Source organism: Orycteropus afer, unplaced genomic scaffold (assembly GCF_000298275.1).
Source record: "Orycteropus afer afer isolate SDZICR_OR568_19922 unplaced genomic scaffold, OryAfe1.0 scaffold00018, whole genome shotgun sequence".
In the NCBI taxonomy this organism is placed as follows: domain Eukaryota; kingdom Metazoa; phylum Chordata; class Mammalia; order Tubulidentata; family Orycteropodidae; genus Orycteropus; species Orycteropus afer.
In genome coordinates, this window is record NW_006921605.1 from 7,604,760 (window position 1) to 7,623,450 (window position 18,691).

Below are 18,691 nucleotides of genomic sequence, written 5' to 3' on the forward strand. Positions count from 1 at the left end.
CTCTTGGTGCACATATGGTGATAAGCCAAGTGAAGTGAAATAAAGGCTGCTACAGAGACCCAAGTGAAGGGCCATGAGGCTGGCAGGTGAAGGAGCTGGTGGCCTGGAGGTCGCCATGGGAAGCTGGGGTGAGGATGGGGCGCAGTTTGAAGTTTCCATCAGGGCACCTCCTGCTCCCTGGACTCGACCTTCCCGGCACTTACCACAACAGACACTAACTACTTAACCTTGAAATTGTGTCCCATCTTGCTAGAATAGAAGCCCCTTGTTCACCTCTGCGGCCCCTGGACAAGGGCAGTGCCCGGCAGGGGGACCTTACACATACCTGTTGAACAAGACAGACAAGAGGACGTGTACACTTGAGCTGTTTTTTTTTTTTTTCTAAGATAAACATAAATAAAGGGAGCCCTGGTGGCACAGTGGTTGAAGCCTTCAGCTGCTAACTGAAAGGTCAGCTGTTCAAACCCACCAGCCGCTCCACAGGAAAAAGATGTGGCAGTCTGTTCCCATTAAGGTTATAGCCTAGGAAGCGTGATGGGGCAGTTCCTCTCTGTCACGTGGTGTCGCTATGAGTCAGAATCAACTCATGGCAGTGGGTTTTTTTTTTTTTTTTTGAAATGTAAATTTGTTTAATTTGACCAGTGTTATTCTAGATGAGCCTGCATGGCTAGAGCATCTTATTATGAATTCTTTTAAAGCATAGGCAGGATTATAGTTATTTTTATTGTGATAAATACACATATAACAAAACATTGGCCATTTCAACGTTTCCCACAGGCACGACTAAGTGACAGTGACTGTGTTCACCACATTGTACAGGCATCACCACCTCCACTTCCAAATGTTTCCATCCCTCTTAACGGAAGGCCAGACTGCTTCAGCAATGACCCTGCCTCTCTTCCTCCCTACTGCCCCTCGTAGCCACTAATGAACTTTGGTCTCTAAACATTTGCCATTCCAGATAGTTCATGTAAGTGGGGTCATACATGTAGCCTTTTGTGACTGACTTTTTTCACTCAGCACATTTTCAAGGCTCATCCATGTTGTAGCATGAATCAGGACTTAATTTTTCTTTATGGCATAAACTTGATCTTGAACAATGAGTAGGATTTTTTTTTAAGTTTTTAAAAAGCATCGTGGTAAAAGTATACTTAAAATTTGCCTTTTTAACCATTTTTTAAATGTACTGTTTAATGACATTATTGTTTTTGCAATGTTGTGCAGCCATCACTAGGAATTATTTCCAAAACTTTGACAACACCCCAAATAGGAAATCTGTACCCATAAAGACATGAACTCCCCACTGTGCCCTCCCGCAGCCCCTGGGAACCTCACGTCTGCTTTCTGCCTCAGTGACAGTGCCTATTCTGCTTACCCCATCCCCATCCCAAGTCCCTGGGTGGTGAAAATGGTTAATGCTCTTGGCTGCTGACTGAAAGGTTGGAGGTTTCAGCCCCCAGAAGTGCCTAGGAAGAAAGGCCTGGTTATCGACTTTTGAAAAAAGTCAGCTATTGAAAACCCTAAGGACCACAGTTTTACTCGGACACACGTGGGGCCCCATAAGTCAGAGTGGGCTTGATGACAACTGGTTTCCACACCTTGTAAAAGGGGGATTACATACTGTCCTTTGGTGTCTGGCTGATTTCACTCAGCATAATATTTTCAGGGGGATAAGTATATTTTGGTTGGTGAAAAAGGTCCCTCCAGGATGAGGCAAAGACAGTGATCTCAAAGTGGGTGGTGGGCAGTCATGGGCACTAGAGTGCCCCAGGATCAGAGGGGTGCCCAGGCCAAGGCCCTCACTGAGAGCGAGGCCCAGAGATGGGCAGGGCCTAGTGCCAGGCACAGACATGGGTGGCACAGAGTAGGGCTGAGAATCCAGCCTCCACGCACCTTTACCACATCTGGCTGTGTGCTCGGTGAGGAAGAAGAATGCCCCAAGTGCTCAGCGAGGACGCCTGTGGCAGAGCTTATGCCTGGTGGGGTGCAGGGCTGGCACCTGGGAGGGGCAGGGCTGGCACCTGGTGGGGGGGCAGTGCTGCCTGGCCCAGCCCAGGACATGCCCCACGTGTCTCACAGCACATTGGCCTGCCCATGTTCTCCCGGGACAAGAAGCCTCAAAGGATTCACATGATGAGCCTCGGCGTGTTGAACCTGCCCCGCTTGCCCGTGCTGGACTGGGCGTTTGGCCACTCCATCATCAGCTGCCACGTGGAACACCACTTCTTCCCTAGGCTTTCTGACAACATGTGTCTGAAGGTAGAGGAGGGGCGGGCCAGAGGGGCTGGGAGAAGGACTGTCCAAGGGCAGGGGTGGCTGGCCTCAAGGGTCCCCTCTCAGCCCAAGGTCCCCCTCTGGCATGGTCAGAGAGCACCCAGGAAGGGCAGCCCAGTGTACAAGCAGCAGTGTGGCTCTCCCGTCAGAGACACCTGGATGTGTCTCTGGACAAGTCAGCCTTCCTGAGCCTCTGTGTTCTTGTGCGTAAAATGGGAGTGAGCAGTGCTCCCTGACAATTTTGTGGATGACCTGAAGACCATATCTGGAGTGTTTGGCACACAGTTGGGGCTTGGTAACAGAGCTGTGACTTTTATCTGTACCCAGGAGGGCCGGCAGGCACCTTGGGAGCCCTGGGGGATGTTGGGGAGAGGCCTCTCCTTCCCTTGCCCCCAGGGAGGCAGGAGGCTGGAGTCCTCCCACATCTGGGCCCCTCCAGAGCATCATGGAACCAGGTCAATGGGAGCCTGGAGGGAAGGGGAGGGGTCCCGTGGACACAGGTCCGCCCACAGGCCCAGGTCAGCAGTCTCTCTCGTGCATCTTCGGTCAGGTGAAGCCCGTGGTATCCCAGTTCCTGAAAGAGAAGCAGTTGCCCTACAACGAGGATTCATACCTGGCTCGCTTCCGGCTGTTTCTGAATCGCTATGAGGAGTTCATGGTGCAGGCCCCTCCGATCACCGAGCTTGTGGGGCTGCAATGAGGGTGGGGCAGGCACGCCCACCCCGGCTTGCCGCTTCTCTCCTGCTTCTGCTGGACATCACTGGGACCAGGCGGGCAGGGCCCTTCCCCCATGGGGGTGCTTGGGTGCTGGTGGACCTGGAGCGTGGAGGCACTGGGTGGGCAGTGAGGCCGGGGAGCACATACCTGGGGCCCTGGGGGATCACCTGCCCTGCTTCCTTGTCTGGCCTCAAGGGGTTTCTAGGGGAAAGGAGTAAAGGGGGTTGGGCATTCTGGTCCACCTGGACCTCAGCCAACTTCATCTCAGGCCTAAGCAGCTGACCTATGCCTGATGTTCTGTGTGAGCTGTGCTAGGGTTAAGAGAGAGGGACAGGGTGAGGAGGGACCCCAGCAGGGGCCCAGGTAGAAGGGAGGGGGCAGGGAGAGAGGAGGGTCAGCTACTTCGGCTAGGGCTGCCTCGAGACAGGAGAGCCCCTGCGTAGTTAGGCATTCCTTCTTCTGTCCCCTTTGAGGCTCTGTCCCCCGAGAAGCCCTCTCCCTGTGGACCACAGGGAGAGGTTACCTTTGGCAGACCTTGCTAGCTTCTCAGTCAGAGAATCCTGGCCAAGACAGTAGGTAGGCCAGCTGTTCTCGAGGCCCACACCAACGGTGAGACAGTGTGGAGGTTCTGTGGGGACAGCGTCCAGGGGAAGGAAGGGAAACGATTCCCACGGGGACAGAACTGGGGAACGCATGGACATCTTTGAGCATAACCAAAACTCTGTTTTGTTCTATTATGTTTGGAAGAACTATGCATTGGGAGAGAGAAGAATTACTGGGAGGGTAGCTGAGACTGGAAGGGGGTTATGGGACAGGGTCTGGAGGACAGATGGCTTCAGAGAAGAGGGGGAGGAGGAGGAGGGTGGGGTGCAAAGACAAGGGCTTGAAGTCGAGGGCTGGCTTGGCTGGGAAGGGGCGGTCTGCAGCAGACGGTGCTAAGCCTGGGACTGAGGTGGGAATTGGCCAGAACTACTGATGCTGCCTGGAAGACAGACTACGAAACTAAGGGACGCCATTAAGATTCAGCCCAGAGTGCGTAGACTCAGGAGCAGCCTGGGAGGCTGGGCCGTGGGGGGTGCATGGAAGGGTCCAGCTGGCAGCTGAGGGAGGGGCTGAGGAGGAGGCTGGGGCTAAGACGAGCGGCCAGAGCAGTGCCCTGGACACAGGCTCTCTTGCTTGAGCACCATTAGCGTCCTGGACTGGACGATGCTTTGTTCTTGGGGGGACTGTCCTGTGCATTGTGGGATGGTTAGCAGCAGGCCTGTCCTCTGCCCACGAGATGCCAGGAGCTTCCATCAGGATCATCAAAAATGTCTTCAGACATTGTCACATGTCCCCTGGGATGCAAAATCATCCCCAGCCAAGAAACATTGGTTTAAAACATCTAAGTCATACTCGGAGTGTCTGATTGCTTTGTTTTGAGGTTAAGTCCTTGGATGGGGTGAAGGGGTGTGCTGACCATGAGGATGGAGAGGCTAAACACCAGCAAATGGGAGCCCTTGGGATGGATGGGGAAGTCACACAGAGGGTGAAGGGACTCTCTAAGCCCAGTCCTGCTGGAGAACCAATCTCCAGTGTGGCCTCAGGTGGCTCTGCTGGGAACTTGTGACCTGCCTCCCAACACACACACCCCCCACTCCCCACCCTCTCCTACAGCTACACCTGTCACTCATTCCTGAACTGCTTCCTCTTCTGCTCCTTTGGGGCTTGGGGTGCTCAGGGCTTCCAGCTGCTAGCCCAGGGTGCTTCACCATCCCTTACTGCCCCCCTTGGCCCTGCTCACACTTCTGTAAAAGGTCCCTTCGTTCACCTCTCCTCTGCCACCCGAGTGTGCCATCGTTTCCTGTGGGGAGACTGACCACTGGAGCGCTGTTTTGGATGCAAGCAGCCCTGATGGAACATGAGGGCCTGGCAGCCTCCTGCTTTATTATATGTTCGTGTTGCTCTTTTGAAATGCATTAGCGACTCAGCAATGGCCTTTAGGTCTGAGCGAGCCATTCATCAAACTGCTAATTCTCCGTATGAAAAAAGTACTGTCAGAAAAGGCCCCAGTTGCACAGTCCTGACTATGATTAAAACCATCCTATTACATAACCGATGACTCATTTGTTATTGATCCGGGCCTGATGGGGAGTGGGCAGCAGCTGGAGGCCTGGTACCAGCCTTGGCAGTACACAGGCATCCGGGAACAAGTCATTTGATTGTTTTGAGGTGGATTTTCTGTTCCTCTGAGGATGGGGGCTGGGAAGAGCCTGAGAGGTAATGGAAGGAGATAAGCGTTCATGAGGCCCTTCTAGGACTCTGGGAACAACCTATGGTTTAGTTGATAGAGGTGTATGGGAGGTGAAAATGACGACAATGACAATGACAGAACCCACTAACCCACTGGCGGCAGTCGATTCCAACTCATAGCAACCCTATAGGACAGAGCGGAACTACCAGAGAATTTTCAAGGCTGTAAATCTTTATGGAAACAGACTGCTCATCCTGCTCACGCAGAATGGCTGTTGAGTTAGAACTACTGACCTTTTGGTAGCAGCTGAGTGCTTAACCACTGCACTACCAGGGGCTTCTGATGATGATCAGAGCTACCATTTATTCAGCACTCTGGACAGACATTTCTGTCCACATCATCTCGTTTTAATCTTTACAACCACTTGGTACCATTTTTTCTCCCATGTTACAGAGAGTAAAAATAAGGCTGGAGAGATTAAATTTCTCAGTGTCTCAGGTAGAAAGTGACAGAAGAGTGATTCCAACCCAGTGTGTTTATCAACAAAATGTAGCTCCTAAGTGAGAGCCGTGACAAGAAGACATCTGCACACCCATGTTCATTGCAGCTCTATTTACAGCAGCCAAAGACGGAAACAACCTAGGGGTCCATCAACTGAGGAATGGATAACCAAACCATGGTACATACACACAGTGGAATACTATGCAGCCCTAAAGAATAACCCAGAATCTGCAAGACACCACATAACGTGGATGAACTTGGAGGACATTATGCTGAGTGAAATGAGTCAATCACAAAAGGACAAATATTATATTAGTCTGTTATTGTAAAAGTCAAGGAAAGGTGTATCTATGGGAAAAAAAAAAAAAAATCCAGCTCTTAACATACTGCCTGTAGATGGGGAGCCTATAGGGGCTTCTGGATGTCTGATCCTCAATCTCAATGTCTTTTCCCATGTGAAAGGATAATCGGTGACTTAATCACTAAGACAAACCCTTTTTGAGCATCCATTACATCCCAGACCCTGAGCAAACCTCTGGGGATACAAGAGTGCTTGAGATGAGGCCCCCACCCTCACGGAGCTTACAGTCTAGTGCAAGGGTTGGCAAACCTTCTCTGTAAAGAGCCAGACAGTAAATATTTGGGGCTTTGTGAACCACACAGCCCTCTGCCATCACAGTGGGAAAGCAGCCATGACAAACATATAGAAAGAAATGTGCATGTTCCAATAAAACTTTATTTATAGACATTGGAATTTGAATTTCATGTGTTTCATGGGTCACAAAATATTGTTGAAAATTTTTTTTAACCATTTAAAAATTTAAAATCATTCTTGGCTCACAGGCTGTAAAAAAGCAGGAGATGGGCAGGATTTGAGAGGCAGGTTGTAGTTTGCTTAGTGGGACGGGTATGAAACACAACAGGTGAGAGACCCCAACACTACTAACTTCTCAGTAGGAAGGAGGGGCAGTGCCAAGAAGGGGCACAAGGAGTCCTGGGATGCTGGCCACGTTCTATTTCTTGATCTGAGTGGTGGCTACACGGTTACATCTTGTGATAATTCATCAAACTGTATACTATGATCCGTGTACTTTTCTGTATGTATGGAGACTGAAAAGGAATTAATGCATTTGAAATGTGGTGTTGGCAAAGAATACTGAAAAAACCATGGACCGACTGCCAGAGGAATGGGCAAATCTGGGAAGAAGTGCAGCAGAAATCATCCTTAGAAGCGAGAACGGTCAGGCCTTGTCGCTCCTACTTTGGTCATGCTGTCAGAAGGGACCATTTCCTGGAGAAGGGTATCATGCTTGGTAAAGTAGAGTGGTCAGAGGAAGACCCTGAAGGGGACGGATTGACAGTGGCTGTGAGGATGGGCTCAAGCAGAGCAACAATTGCGAGGACAGCACGGGACCGGGCAATGTTTCCTTCTATTGCACACAGAGTCGCTACCAGTCAGAACCTGCTGGACTGTAACAACTGTATTTATGTTACACTTCAATAAAAGTGATCATTAAAAACAACAACAACAACAAAATGACAAACTGGTGTAATAAGTAACGATGAGGTAAGATAGGGGTGCCATGGGGACAAGAGGGGCCCCTAGCTAGGGACGGGAGGGGTCCTGGAAAGCTTCTCCAAGGAAGTCATGCTTGACAAGAGGGCGCTTGGGGAAAAGGAAGAGGCATTAGGTTCATCGGGTCAGACCTAACTACGGATCCGTCCTTCCCCGTTTCCTCACCTGTGTGTGTGTGTGTGTGTGTGGGGGGGGGAGGATAAAACAATCTCCAAAGGCTAATTAATATTCTCTCTCGCCCGAAATGGGCAGCTTTTTGTAGGGTAAGGGGCGACAAAGGGCGCGCTAAAACCCCGTTTCCCCCAGACTTCCGGACTCTGTTCTTCACCGGAACTGAACTCGTAACTGGCTGCGACAAAACCCGGCCCCCGCAGCAGGAAACGCTGTCAAATAGATGAGGACCCATTGCGTCATCAGCGAGCAACGACCGAATAGAATAATCTCCTTTCTAATTGGTTCTCTCTGCCAGGGGAGAATGAAACAACGATAGGGATTCGCTCTCCTCCAAAGGTAATTGGAGGGAGAACGAAGATTGGGGAGAAAGTTAAGTCGCTTACGGTCCCGAAGTCTTGAGGGGCGGGGCTTCGACGGTAGGAGGTGGATGCGAGGGTGAGTTTCTCTTTTGGGGGCGGGATTCATTCGGGGATGGGGGTGGAGCCGAAACGCTGCGCTTTCCCAGTGCGTGGGACGCGGGACTTGGGGCGGTGCAGTGCTGGTGGGCGGGTCCGGAGTCCGGGCTCGGCGGGACCAGAGCCGGCGCGGAGCAAGCTTGCGGTTCCTAGCCATGGCGACGCACTCCTGGTTGCACTGGCCGGCGTGGTTTCGGACCCGATCGCCTCTCGCTGGGAGCCCCCTGAGTAGGTCCAGGACACCTCTGGGGTGGACGGGAACGCGGGGAGGCATGCGAACACCAAGTGTACGGAGTCGAAGCAGAGCAGGGACGGGACTGGAGGGGTCTACTCATGACGGCCAGATGGAGGCGGTGTGCAGGGGCAGATGGGGGTCTGTGTGGTGAGATGTAAGGGTTCTAGATGAAAAGGGGACCATGTGGTCCACAGCTGGAAGACGGGGTGAGGGACGACAGGGAAGTCTTAGTGGAGGCAGGGATTAAAAGGAGTGCGATAGGTGACAATATGGGCAAAATAGGGTCCTGTGGGGAGAGGGGTTAGGAGAGGTAAGATGAGGCAATGTGAGGAGAGCCACAAGGATGAGGTTCAGTTGCTTTAGAGTCCATTCAGAGAGTGTGGGATTCTAGCAGGTGGTGTTGGGTGCCACTCAGTTCTGACTTATAGCAAACCTATAGGACAGAGTAGAATTGTCCCAAAGAGTTTCCAAGGCTGCACTCTTCATGGGAGCAGACTGCTACATCTTTCTCCCTTTGAGCAGTTGGTGGGTTCAAATCACAGCCTTCGTTTAGCAGCTGAGCCCTTTAACCCACTGTGCCACCAGGGCCATAGGAGAAGTGATGAAGTACTGTCCAGGGCAGCGTCAGGGATGGTCGGAGCCATTGAGTAGGCCATCGTCAGTGGCATAATAAATTCATGGGTGTGGTGTTGTGCTCTGGGTGAGACACAGCCTTTGGGGGCTCAGATGATCTAAGGGACCCTGCAGAGGCCAAAGCCTGGAAGAACAGGAGGAGGAGGGTGCAGGTGAGCATGAAGCTTGGGAAGTCCCAGCTCCTGGTGGACACGGAAGTTGGTTTGGGGTTGCGGAGGGAGCGTTGGTCAGACTTTGCTCTCCTCCCCAGGCTTCTGCCGGCAGTTCTCCACACAAGAGCAGACCCCCCAGATCTGCGTGGTGGGTAGTGGCCCGGCTGGCTTCTACACGGCCCAACACCTGCTAAAGGTAAACTACTTCCTCCCGGTTGCCTCCCCTGTGGTGCACCTGCTGCCCCAGTCCTCAGGATAAGCCCCATCCCGTCTGAGTTTTAAGAACAGTCCTGGAATCCAATGAGAAAGGGGTCCCAGCCCATCTAGGCTGGACACATGCTATCCGCTTCCTCACTCCATCTGGGGCTCCCCACTCTAGATCCTTGTCTGTAGGAAAGTTTGTTTGCCTTGTGGGTAAGGGTCAGTGGTCACGGGTTGGTGGTGAATGGTCGGCTCCTTGGCCGGGCCCTCCAGGGAGGTTATGCAGACCTGCAGGGTGACTTTGTTTTGCACCTCATCTTCCCTTCTTTTTCCTCTTTCTCTTCTCCAACATCTTGCATCCCAGGTACCCCCTCTACCCAGGGCTTCCTGTCCTTTTAATCACTTCTCAGGGTCCCTTAGCCAATAGCCCCAGCCCTCTCTGTGCCATTTTTTCCCTTTTAGCATTCTTCCCCCAACACACACACACACACAACGTGAAGGCCGAGGTCTTGAGGGTTGCAGTATTGGCCTTGAGAGGCGGGGCCCCAGGGCTCCTGGCTGCCCTTGGGATTCCACATCAGACCTCAGGGCTGGAGGAGGGGAGGGGACCCAGGCTGACCGAGATGGGGGACAGTGTCCACAGAAAGACAGGCAGAAGGAGAATATATTAATTACACACAGAGGCCCTTGAAAGGCAAGTAGTCAACCATCCTGGTTTGCCCAGGACCTTGGGGCTTCCTGGGACACGAGACTTTCAGTGCTAAAATGGGAGAGTCCAGGGAGACGATGACAAGTCGGTCACTTGGTTGGTTAGTTCTTGATGTCGTCAAGTCGATTTTACTCCTAGTCACCCTGTGTGACAGAGGAGAACTGCCCTACAGGGTTCTCTAGGCGGTAATCTTTATAGAAGCTTATCACCACATCTTTCTCCCACAGAACTGCTGGGGGGCTTGACCTGCCAACCTTTCAGTTTCCAGCTTGACTGTTGTACCACGAGGGCACATTAAGCAACAAGTGGAAGAGCTAATTATGATGGGGAGGGCAGATGGAGCCAGGGCCAGCCGGCCAATCAGAAACTGCTTCCTGGAGGACATGCATCTGTGCTGCCCTGAAGAAACCTTTGGGAGGGCCTTCCAAGTGTGGGGAGCCGTCCTGGGAATGCAAGGTCATGGGCACAGTCATGTGAGGGGAGAGCCTGGGCCCCTTAACCAAGGCCGGCAAGCTGACTGTGTTAGCTGAGCCTGACATGAACCACCAGCCCTTTGGGTAGCAGCTGAGAGTGCTTAACCATTGTGCCACCCACCAGGGCTCCTTTTGGCCCTTGCTGTAACACCTCTCAATTCAGTGACTTGAGACAAGTGAAGCTTTGGCCTTCCAGTCGTCCTCGTCCCTGAGAAAGGCCCATTCTCATCCCCTGACCTTAATCCAAACCCCCTCTCCCCTTCCCTTCCACGCCATTGCCTGCACCCACTTCCAGTGCTGCCCCCTGCCCACTGCACCTCCTGACCCCCCAGGCTCCCGAATCACCTCCCTCAACCCCAATGGTGATTCACCCATGAAGAGCGCCAGCTTCACACTTTAAAAAACCAAGAACCAAACTCAGTGCTGCCGAGTCGGATCCGACTGACGGCGACCCCTCCTTGGGTTTCTGAGGCGGTATCACTACAGTAGTTTGCCCAGTCTTCAGGTCTTGCTGCAGTTTTGCCCAGTGCACTATGTCATTTGATTTCTTGACTGCTGCTTCCATGGACTTTGATTGTGGATCCAAGTGAAATGAAACCCTTGACAACTTCAGTCCTTTCTCTGTTTATCGTGTTGCTTATTGGTCCAGTTGTGAGGATTTTTGTTTTCTTTCTATTGAGGTGTAATCCATACCGAAGGCTGGAGCCTTTGAACTTCATTAGTAAGTGCTTCAAGTCCTGTTTGCTTTCAGCAAGCAGGGTTGTATCGTGCTCACTTCACAGGTTGTTAAGGAGTCTTCCTCCAGTCCTGGTGCCACTTTCCTAAATAACCCAGCTTCTCGGATTATTTGCTCAGCATACAGATTGAATAAATATGGTGAAAGGATACAACCCTGATGCACACCCTTCCTGATTTTAAACCGTGCAGTATCCCCTTGTTCTGTCTGAATGATTGCCTCTTGGTCTGTGTATAGGTTCTTCATGAGCACAATGAAGTGTTCTGGAATTCCCATTCTTTGAAGTTTATTCGTAATTTGTTTTGATCCACACAGTTGAATGCCTTTGCATAGTCAATAAAAGACAGACAGGCATCTTTCTGGTATTCTCTGCTTTCAGCCAAGATCCATCTGACATCAGCAGTAACATCCCTCATTCCACATCCTCTTCTGAATCTGGCTTGAATTTCTGGTAGTTCCATGTCAATGTACTGCTATAACCATTTTTGAATTATCTTCAGCAAAAGTTGACTTGCATGTGATATTAATGATACTGTTCGATATTTTCCACATTCTGTTGGATCACCTTTCTTTGGAATGGGCACACACATAGATCTCTTCCCTTTGGCTGGGCAGGTGGCTGCCTTCCAAATTTCTTGGCATAGATGAGTGAGTCCTTCCAGCATGGCATCCGTTTGTTGAAACAGCTCGATTGGTATCCCGTCAGTTCCTGGAGCCTTGTTTTCGCCAGTGCCTTCAGTGCAGCCTGGAACACCCTGCGGGGCCGCTCTGCTCTGTCGTTTAGGATCCTGTGGGTTGGAATTGACTCCACGGCAAGCAACAACAGCAGGAGCCTGGGACGTGCTGGGGGTGGGGCAGCGTCACCTCCACGTCCCCACCGCTCTGCTCCAGACACGCTTGTCGCCATAGTCTGCACTGTCATGACCTTCCGGGTGCTTCTCAACAACCCAGTTTGCGGGAGAAGACTGAGAGCTAATGAGGTCCTGGGACTTGCCAGGGTCATGCAGTTGGTAGGTGGCAGAGCCAGAGCAGAGCTGTCCTCCTGACCCAACCCGCTGCCTTCCCCATGGCCACTCAAGCCACTGTGCACGATCCAGAACCAGTGATCTGTGGAACCCATGAGGGTGCTGTTCTAAGTGTGGGTGGGAGTAGGGCTACTTCCATCTCCCCACCTCGTTCCCCCACTGTGCTCCCACGCCCTGTCCTGCTGACCCCCTTTCCAACAGGACAGGCTTGGAGACTAGAACTAAAGTGGCCGTGAATGTCAAGGGATTGTTCCCAGACCATCGACTGGCTGGGCATTTCTAGAAGCATCTGGAGTCCTAGGACAGGGCTGTGTGTCCTGCCTGATCCAGGTGGATGAAGCCCTTCTTGACAGCTTCAGTGGGAGAGGAGCTGTGGCCTTCCTTAGCCTGTTCTTACAATCTTGATGGGCGAGTAGTCCTTGAGATCGGACCTCAGTTGCTCTTGCTGCTTGTCTGCCCTGTTCTCCTTTTCTGGCTCTGGGCACTTGGGGAATCAAGGGGCTCTCTTTTTTCTTGCAGAGAATGGAAGCCTGTTTGCATCCTCAGCTCACTGAACCAAGTCCTCCAGCTCTGTCTGGGGAAGAGGCAACCCCTGTGGGGGTCCAGCCTCTCCCTCAGCCCCACCAGCTGCCCCCTCTCCCTACAGCACCACAGCCAGGCACGTGTGGACATCTATGAGAAGCAGCTGGTGCCCTTTGGCCTAGTGCGCTTTGGCGTGGCCCCTGACCACCCCGAGGTGAAGGTGGGTCTCTGGGCATGCAGGATGGGGTTTGGGGACTGTGTCAAGATGAGGGGTAAGGGAGGCTCGCTGACTGTCCTGGGGACACTGCGATAGGGGTGGTACTGGCCTGGTCTCTGGAACTCTTCCCGTCTCTAATGCCCTCTCTGGGGGAGGGCCAACAGAACGTCATCAACACCTTTACGCAGACGGCCCGCTCTGACCGCTGTGCCTTCCGGGGCAACGTGGTGGTGGGCGGGGACGTGACGGTGCCGGAGCTGCGGGAGGCCTACCATGCCGTGGTGCTGGTGAGTGCGCACGGTGGGCTGCGGCTGGGGTTGGGGCTCGGGGGGGAGCAGCAGCGGGGGTGATGGCTGTAGAGGGGAAGGCTAAACCACTGTGTGCTGGGGAGCAGGAGGAGCTGGGGCTGAGGGCTCCAAGCCATGCATCTGCCGTCTTTGCTCAGAGTTATGGGGCAGAGGACCATCGGGCCCTGGGAATTCCTGGCGAGGAGCTGCCTGGCGTGCTCCCAGCTCGGGCCTTTGTGGGCTGGTACAATGGGCTTCCTGAGAACCGCGAGGTGAGTATGGGGAGCCCTCCAGCTGCCTCTTCCTCCCCAGCCCCGAGCCGGGGCCGAAGGCAGCCGTGGGTGCTGGAGCTGAGGGAGGAGGGAGCTGCTGCCTAGGCTCCCAGTTGGGTGAGGAGGTGAGAGACATCGGGCTGAGCAAGGTGGGAGGTCGGTGGTGGCACAGTGCCTAAGGCACTTGACTGCTCACCAGAAGGCTGGCGGTTCAAACCCACCAGCCACTCCTCGGAAGGAAGGTTGGGCCATCTACTTCCGTTGTGATACTGCCTCGGAAACCCAAGGAGGGGTCACTGTGAGTCGGGTCTGACTCGATGGCACATAACAACAACAACAACAACAGGAAGAGGTGAAGCCAGGTCGGGGAGGAGGGGCCTGAGTTGGGGCTCACTGAGTGGGAGTGCCTAAGGGCACAGCTGGGGAACAGGCATGGGTGCCCGAGACCGAGATAAGCTTGACCAGAGCAAAGCCTGGGCGACCCTACTGCCACCTCCTCCTGCAGCTGGCCCCGGACCTGAGCTGTGACACAGCTGTGATTCTGGGGCAGGGCAACGTGGCTCTGGACGTGGCTCGGATCCTGCTGACACCACCTGAGCACCTGGAGGTGAGTGGGTGGGGCAGGGGCTAGAGGGAGGAGGGCCCGCCGAGGAGAGGGTGCCCAGCCCGCAGGCCTGAGGCCTTACCCTCCAAGTTGACCCCAGTGCCCCTGTTTCCCATGGTGCCCAGGGAGGCCTTCTGAAAGGCAGCCTGTGAGCTTCAGCTCACACCATGTCCCCCTTCACTTCCTGTACCCCAGTTACACAACCTGTACTTTCTCTTCAGTGTGCACAGTACCTTAGCACATGGCATCCTCTTGGGTAGAGCACTGCCCTGACTGACCTTTGCCCCACGCAGTTAACTTTTGCCCATCTTTTAGTTCTTAGCCCAGCTGCCCCTTCTTCCAGGAAGCCTTCTAAGACCTCCCTGAGCAAGTCCATCTCCCCTGTTGGACCCTCTCACCTACCCGCCTACTTCTCTTCCGTGCCTTGTCACCCCCGCAGTTTTGCACTCATTGCGGAGTATTTGACGAGCACCTTGGCAGTGGATGAGTGTCTCTCTCTCTCCTGACCACATCAGAAGCTCTGGGAGGGCCGGCACCTTCTCTGTTCTCCCACCATTCACCTTCCCTGCCCTTCCCTGCCCTTGCATGGAGCCTGGCACACGGCACTTAGCAAACACTTGTTGAATAAGAAAATGTGGGTCTAGTTGGCTCCTCATTGGTGCCGTTTGCAGAAGAAGCTCTGGTGGCACAGTGGTTAAGTGCTCAGTTGCTAACCGGAAGGTGGGCAGTTCGAATCCACCAGCTGCTCCGCACGGGAAAGATGTGGCAGTCATTTGCAGAATTGGCTGCAATGCTCCATCTGGCCACCAAGGGGGGCACTGGGGCAACTTTGGGGTACCATCCTCTAAAACAAAACAAACAAAAACAGTGCCACGCAGTGGAGGAGCTCTGGTGGCCTAGTACCGAAGGCACTCGACTGCTAACCAGAAGGCTGGTGGTTCAAACCCACCAGCCACTCCTTGGAAGGAAGGTTGGGCAATCTCCTGTAGTGATAACTGCCTCAGAAACCCAAGGAGGGGTCGCTGTGAGTCGGGTCTGACTCTACGGCACACAACAACAATAGCCATGCAGTGGATTCTGACTCAGAGTGACACCCTTTGGGTTTCCCAGACTAAATCTTTACCAGCAGACAGCCGCATCTTTCTTCCACGGAACAGCTTGTGGGTTCAAACCACCAACCTTTTGGTTAGCAGCCAGATACCTTAACCACTGCACCAAATGGAGAGTCGCATTTCCATGTTAGTGTCTGGTGACTTCAAGGCCCTCTTTTTGCGCCAGAAAACAGACATTACGGCAGCCTCCCTGGGGGTACTGAGGCAGAGTCAGGTGAAGACGGTGTGGATAGTGGGCCGGCGTGGACCCCTACAAGTGGCCTTCACCATCAAGGTGCTGGGGCTGGAAGGGGAGGAGCCAGGATCCCAAAAGGAGGGTCTCCCCTTAGGGGCTGGGCAGGGGAGCCCCTGGGAGTGGCTGCTAATCTGGGGTGGGAGATGGGGAGCCAGGCAGGGTCCCTGGGCCCCATGCCTTCTGTGGTGGTGGGAGGGGTGTCACCCGGGCTGGCTGGGCTCTGGCTGGGCTTGGCAGTGCTTGGGCTTGATCTCCACCTCCACGCCCCACCCAAGGAGCTGCGGGAGATGATCCAGCTGCCTGGCACCCGGCCCCTTTTGGATCCTGCAGATTTCTTAGGCCTCCAGGAGAGAATCAAGGGTGAGGGGCCCTGACCCGGCCCCCCGCTTGCGAGGGAGGGGATGGTCTAGGTCGGAGAGGCTGCAGGGGAGGGTGTGGGGAGGGGACCAGGGCCCCAGGGCTCAGCCCTGACATGTGCTTGCTGACAGAGGCCCCCCGGCCGAGGAGGCGGCTGACGGAACTGCTCCTCCAAACGGCCGAGAAGCCGGGCCTGGAGGAGGCTGCCCGCCAGGCATCGGCCTCCCGTGCCTGGGGCCTGCGCTTTTTCCGAAGCCCTCAACAGGTGCTGTCCTCACCAGATGGGCAGCGGACAGCAGGCATCCGCCTGGCAGTCACCAAGCTGGAGGTGGGCGTGTGTCACCAAAGGTCCCCCCCTCTTCAGGCCTCCTAGTCCCAGCCTTGTGCTCCCTACACTCTCCCCAACAGGGTGTCGGCGAGGCTACCCGGGCAGTGCCCACGGGAGATGTAGAAGACCTGCCTTGTGGGCTGGTGTTGAGCAGCGTGGGGTACAAGAGCCGCCCCATCGACCCCAGTGTGCCCTTTGACCCCAAACTTGGGGTCATCCCCAATATAGAGGGCCGAGTTATGGATGTGCCAGGTGAGAGGGAGTGAGAAGGCTGGGCCCTGAGTTATGGTGGGGGATCGAGAGGCAGGTGTCTCCTGGGGCTGTTCATCCATCCATCCACCCATCCACCCATCCAGTGCTGTGCACTGAGAAGCTGCCCACACTCCTCCCAACCCTAAGGAAGCTCTCCGGTTGGCTGAGATGACTGTAATTCAACAGACATTGACTGAGGCCTGCTCTGGGCTAGGCCCTGTGCTGAGATGTGGAGGTTAATAAGGCAGCTAGCTCTCCATCTGATCGCAGCTGTCTGGACATTAACCCATTCAGCAAACATCAGCAGAGGGCCTGCTGGAACTGAGCATGGACAAGACCCAGCCCCTACCCACAGCTCCTGGTATCCAGGAAGACCCAGGCAGAAGGGGGGACCAAACTAAAATAACCCACTGCTGTCAAGTTGATTCCAACTCATAGTGACCCTAGAAAACAGAGTAGGACTGCCCCATTGGGTTTCCAAAGCTTTCATCTTTACCGAAGCAAACTGCCACATCTTTCTCCCGTGGAGTGGCAGGTGGGTTTGAACCACCGACCTTCGGGGTAGCAGCCAAGTGCTTAACCACTGCACTGCCAGGGCTCCTATAAGGGGCCTGGCACCCACCGTCCCTCTCTGCTTGACCCTGCTGCTTCTGTGGCCTGCCCGCCTTCTGCTCACACTGCCTGCACCTCACAGGGGACCCCAGCATTCCTGTTGCCAGCCCCACTGCCTGTGTATCCCCCATTAGATCAAAATTGTCAGTGTAACTGGAGGACTTGCAGTGGGATGTGATAAAAACAGGCTGAGGAGGCTCTGAGGTAGTGGACCAGCAGTCAGAGTGGGCCCACTCCCAGGGCCTTGGGAAAGATTCGGGGGTATGTGTGCATGTCACCTGTGCACGTATAGGGGATGCAGGCTTGCCACGTACATACCCAGCCACCTCCCTTTTTCATACCCCTTTGTTACTGCCCCTCCACCCAGGTCTCTACTGCAGTGGCTGGGTGAAGCGGGGGCCCACGGGTGTCATCGGCACAACCATGAACGACAGCTTCCTTACTGGCCAGGCACTGCTGCAGGACCTTCAGCGGGGGCTGCTGCCCACGGGCCCCAGGCCCGGCTACTCAGCCATTGAGGCTCTGCTCAGCAGTAGAGGTCTGGGACCCCAGGCTGAGGTCCTGGGAAGTGGGATGTGGGGGACTGGTGGAGGGCCTTTGGAAGGGTGCTCTGGGGTGAAGGAGGAGAGGCAGTGACTGTCTCCCTCTGCCTCAGGGGTCCAGCCCGTCTCTTTCTCAGACTGGGAGAAGCTGGATGCTGAAGAGGTGTCCCGGGGCCAGGGCAGTGGGAAGCCCCGGGAGAAGCTGGTGGACCCTCAGGAGATGCTCCGGCTGTTGGGGCGCTGAGCCTGGTCCTAGCCCTGTAGGGGTACGGGGCAGGGGGCCAGGGGCAGCCTGAGCAGGCTCTGCATCTGCAGCTGCATGGCTGGCCGGCCGGCCTGCCTGGCACGAGGCTTGGCTAGTGGTCCCTTTTCCAGGGCCCTCTAAACTCTTCCTCCTGGGCCATTAGTTAGCCTTCCTGTGTGGGCTTAGCTCTCAGCAAGGAGGTAGCCTTTGTTAGGAGTGGGCAGGGGCCCCTCCCATTTCCTTCCTGCTGGGCTGTGCTGGGTCACTAGTTCTGAGACATGCAGGAAATAAAGAGTTGTAACCAAGGGCCATGGGTAATGTGCGACTTCTTTTAGGGCCCAGAGGTCACCTTCTGGCTGCAGCTCCCGTGTGGTCACCAGGTGGCGCTGCAGAGCAGCTCCCAGCCACGGGCTTCTTTGGGGGCCTGCCGGGGCTTGGCAGCCAGGCCTGGCACCCACCGTCCCTCTCTGCTTGACCCTGCTGCTTCTGTGGCCTGCCTGCCTTCTGCTCACACTGCTTGCGCCCCACAGGGGACCCCAGCATGCCTGTTGCCTGCCCCGCTGCCTGGTTATCCCCCATTAGATCAAAATTGTCAGTGCAACTGGAGGACTTGCAGTGGGAGAAGAAGAAAAGGGGGTGAGGAGACCGGGCAGCAGTAGTCCTCAGTCCCTGTCGGCCCCTGGGTGTGTCCGGCCGGTACTGTCCTCTGGCCCTAGTCCCTTCCCACCTCCTTCGTTTCCAACCAGAACCATAAGCCCTTAAAGACAAACCTCCATGTCCCGAGCGCTTAGCAGCTAACAAAGCCTGCTCACGCCTTTTATGCCAGCCCGCAAGGTGGGCCTCGCTTTATAGACGGAGGGCGCCTCCACAGGGGCCCACACAAGGTCGCACGACCTCGACGAGCCCAGGTTCCGGGCGACTGCTGCTTTTCCCCCCGAGGCCAGACCTGTGCCTCAGGGTCAGGCCTGGGGTCGGTATTCCAAGAGGACACAGTCCTGGAGAGGGGCTCCGGG

At 54.8% G+C, this 18,691-nt stretch overlaps 2 protein-coding genes across 2 annotated transcripts in view; both read left to right on the forward strand.

The window, feature by feature from the left end:
* Positions 1-2,974, forward strand: part of FADS6 (fatty acid desaturase 6) — a 15,993-nt gene extending 13,019 nt beyond the window's left edge. Inside the window, exons 6-7 of the mRNA XM_007959875.1 lie at positions 2,080-2,259; positions 2,825-2,974. Coding sequence (XP_007958066.1) covers positions 2,080-2,259; positions 2,825-2,974 — 330 coding nt within the window. The remainder of the gene's footprint in view (positions 1-2,079; positions 2,260-2,824) is intronic.
* A 5,111-nt stretch (positions 2,975-8,085) lies between these two features.
* Positions 8,086-17,678, forward strand: FDXR (ferredoxin reductase). Its single transcript, XM_042783533.1, has 13 exons — positions 8,086-8,158; positions 8,877-8,983; positions 9,063-9,146; positions 12,741-12,836; positions 12,998-13,120; positions 13,279-13,392; positions 13,898-13,999; positions 15,275-15,382; positions 15,619-15,703; positions 15,832-16,028; positions 16,109-16,280; positions 17,260-17,430; positions 17,548-17,678. The coding sequence occupies exons 1-13, from the start codon at positions 8,086-8,088 to the stop codon at positions 17,676-17,678; spliced, it is 1,563 nt and encodes a 520-aa protein (XP_042639467.1).
* The last annotated feature ends 1,013 nt before the right edge of the window (positions 17,679-18,691 follow it).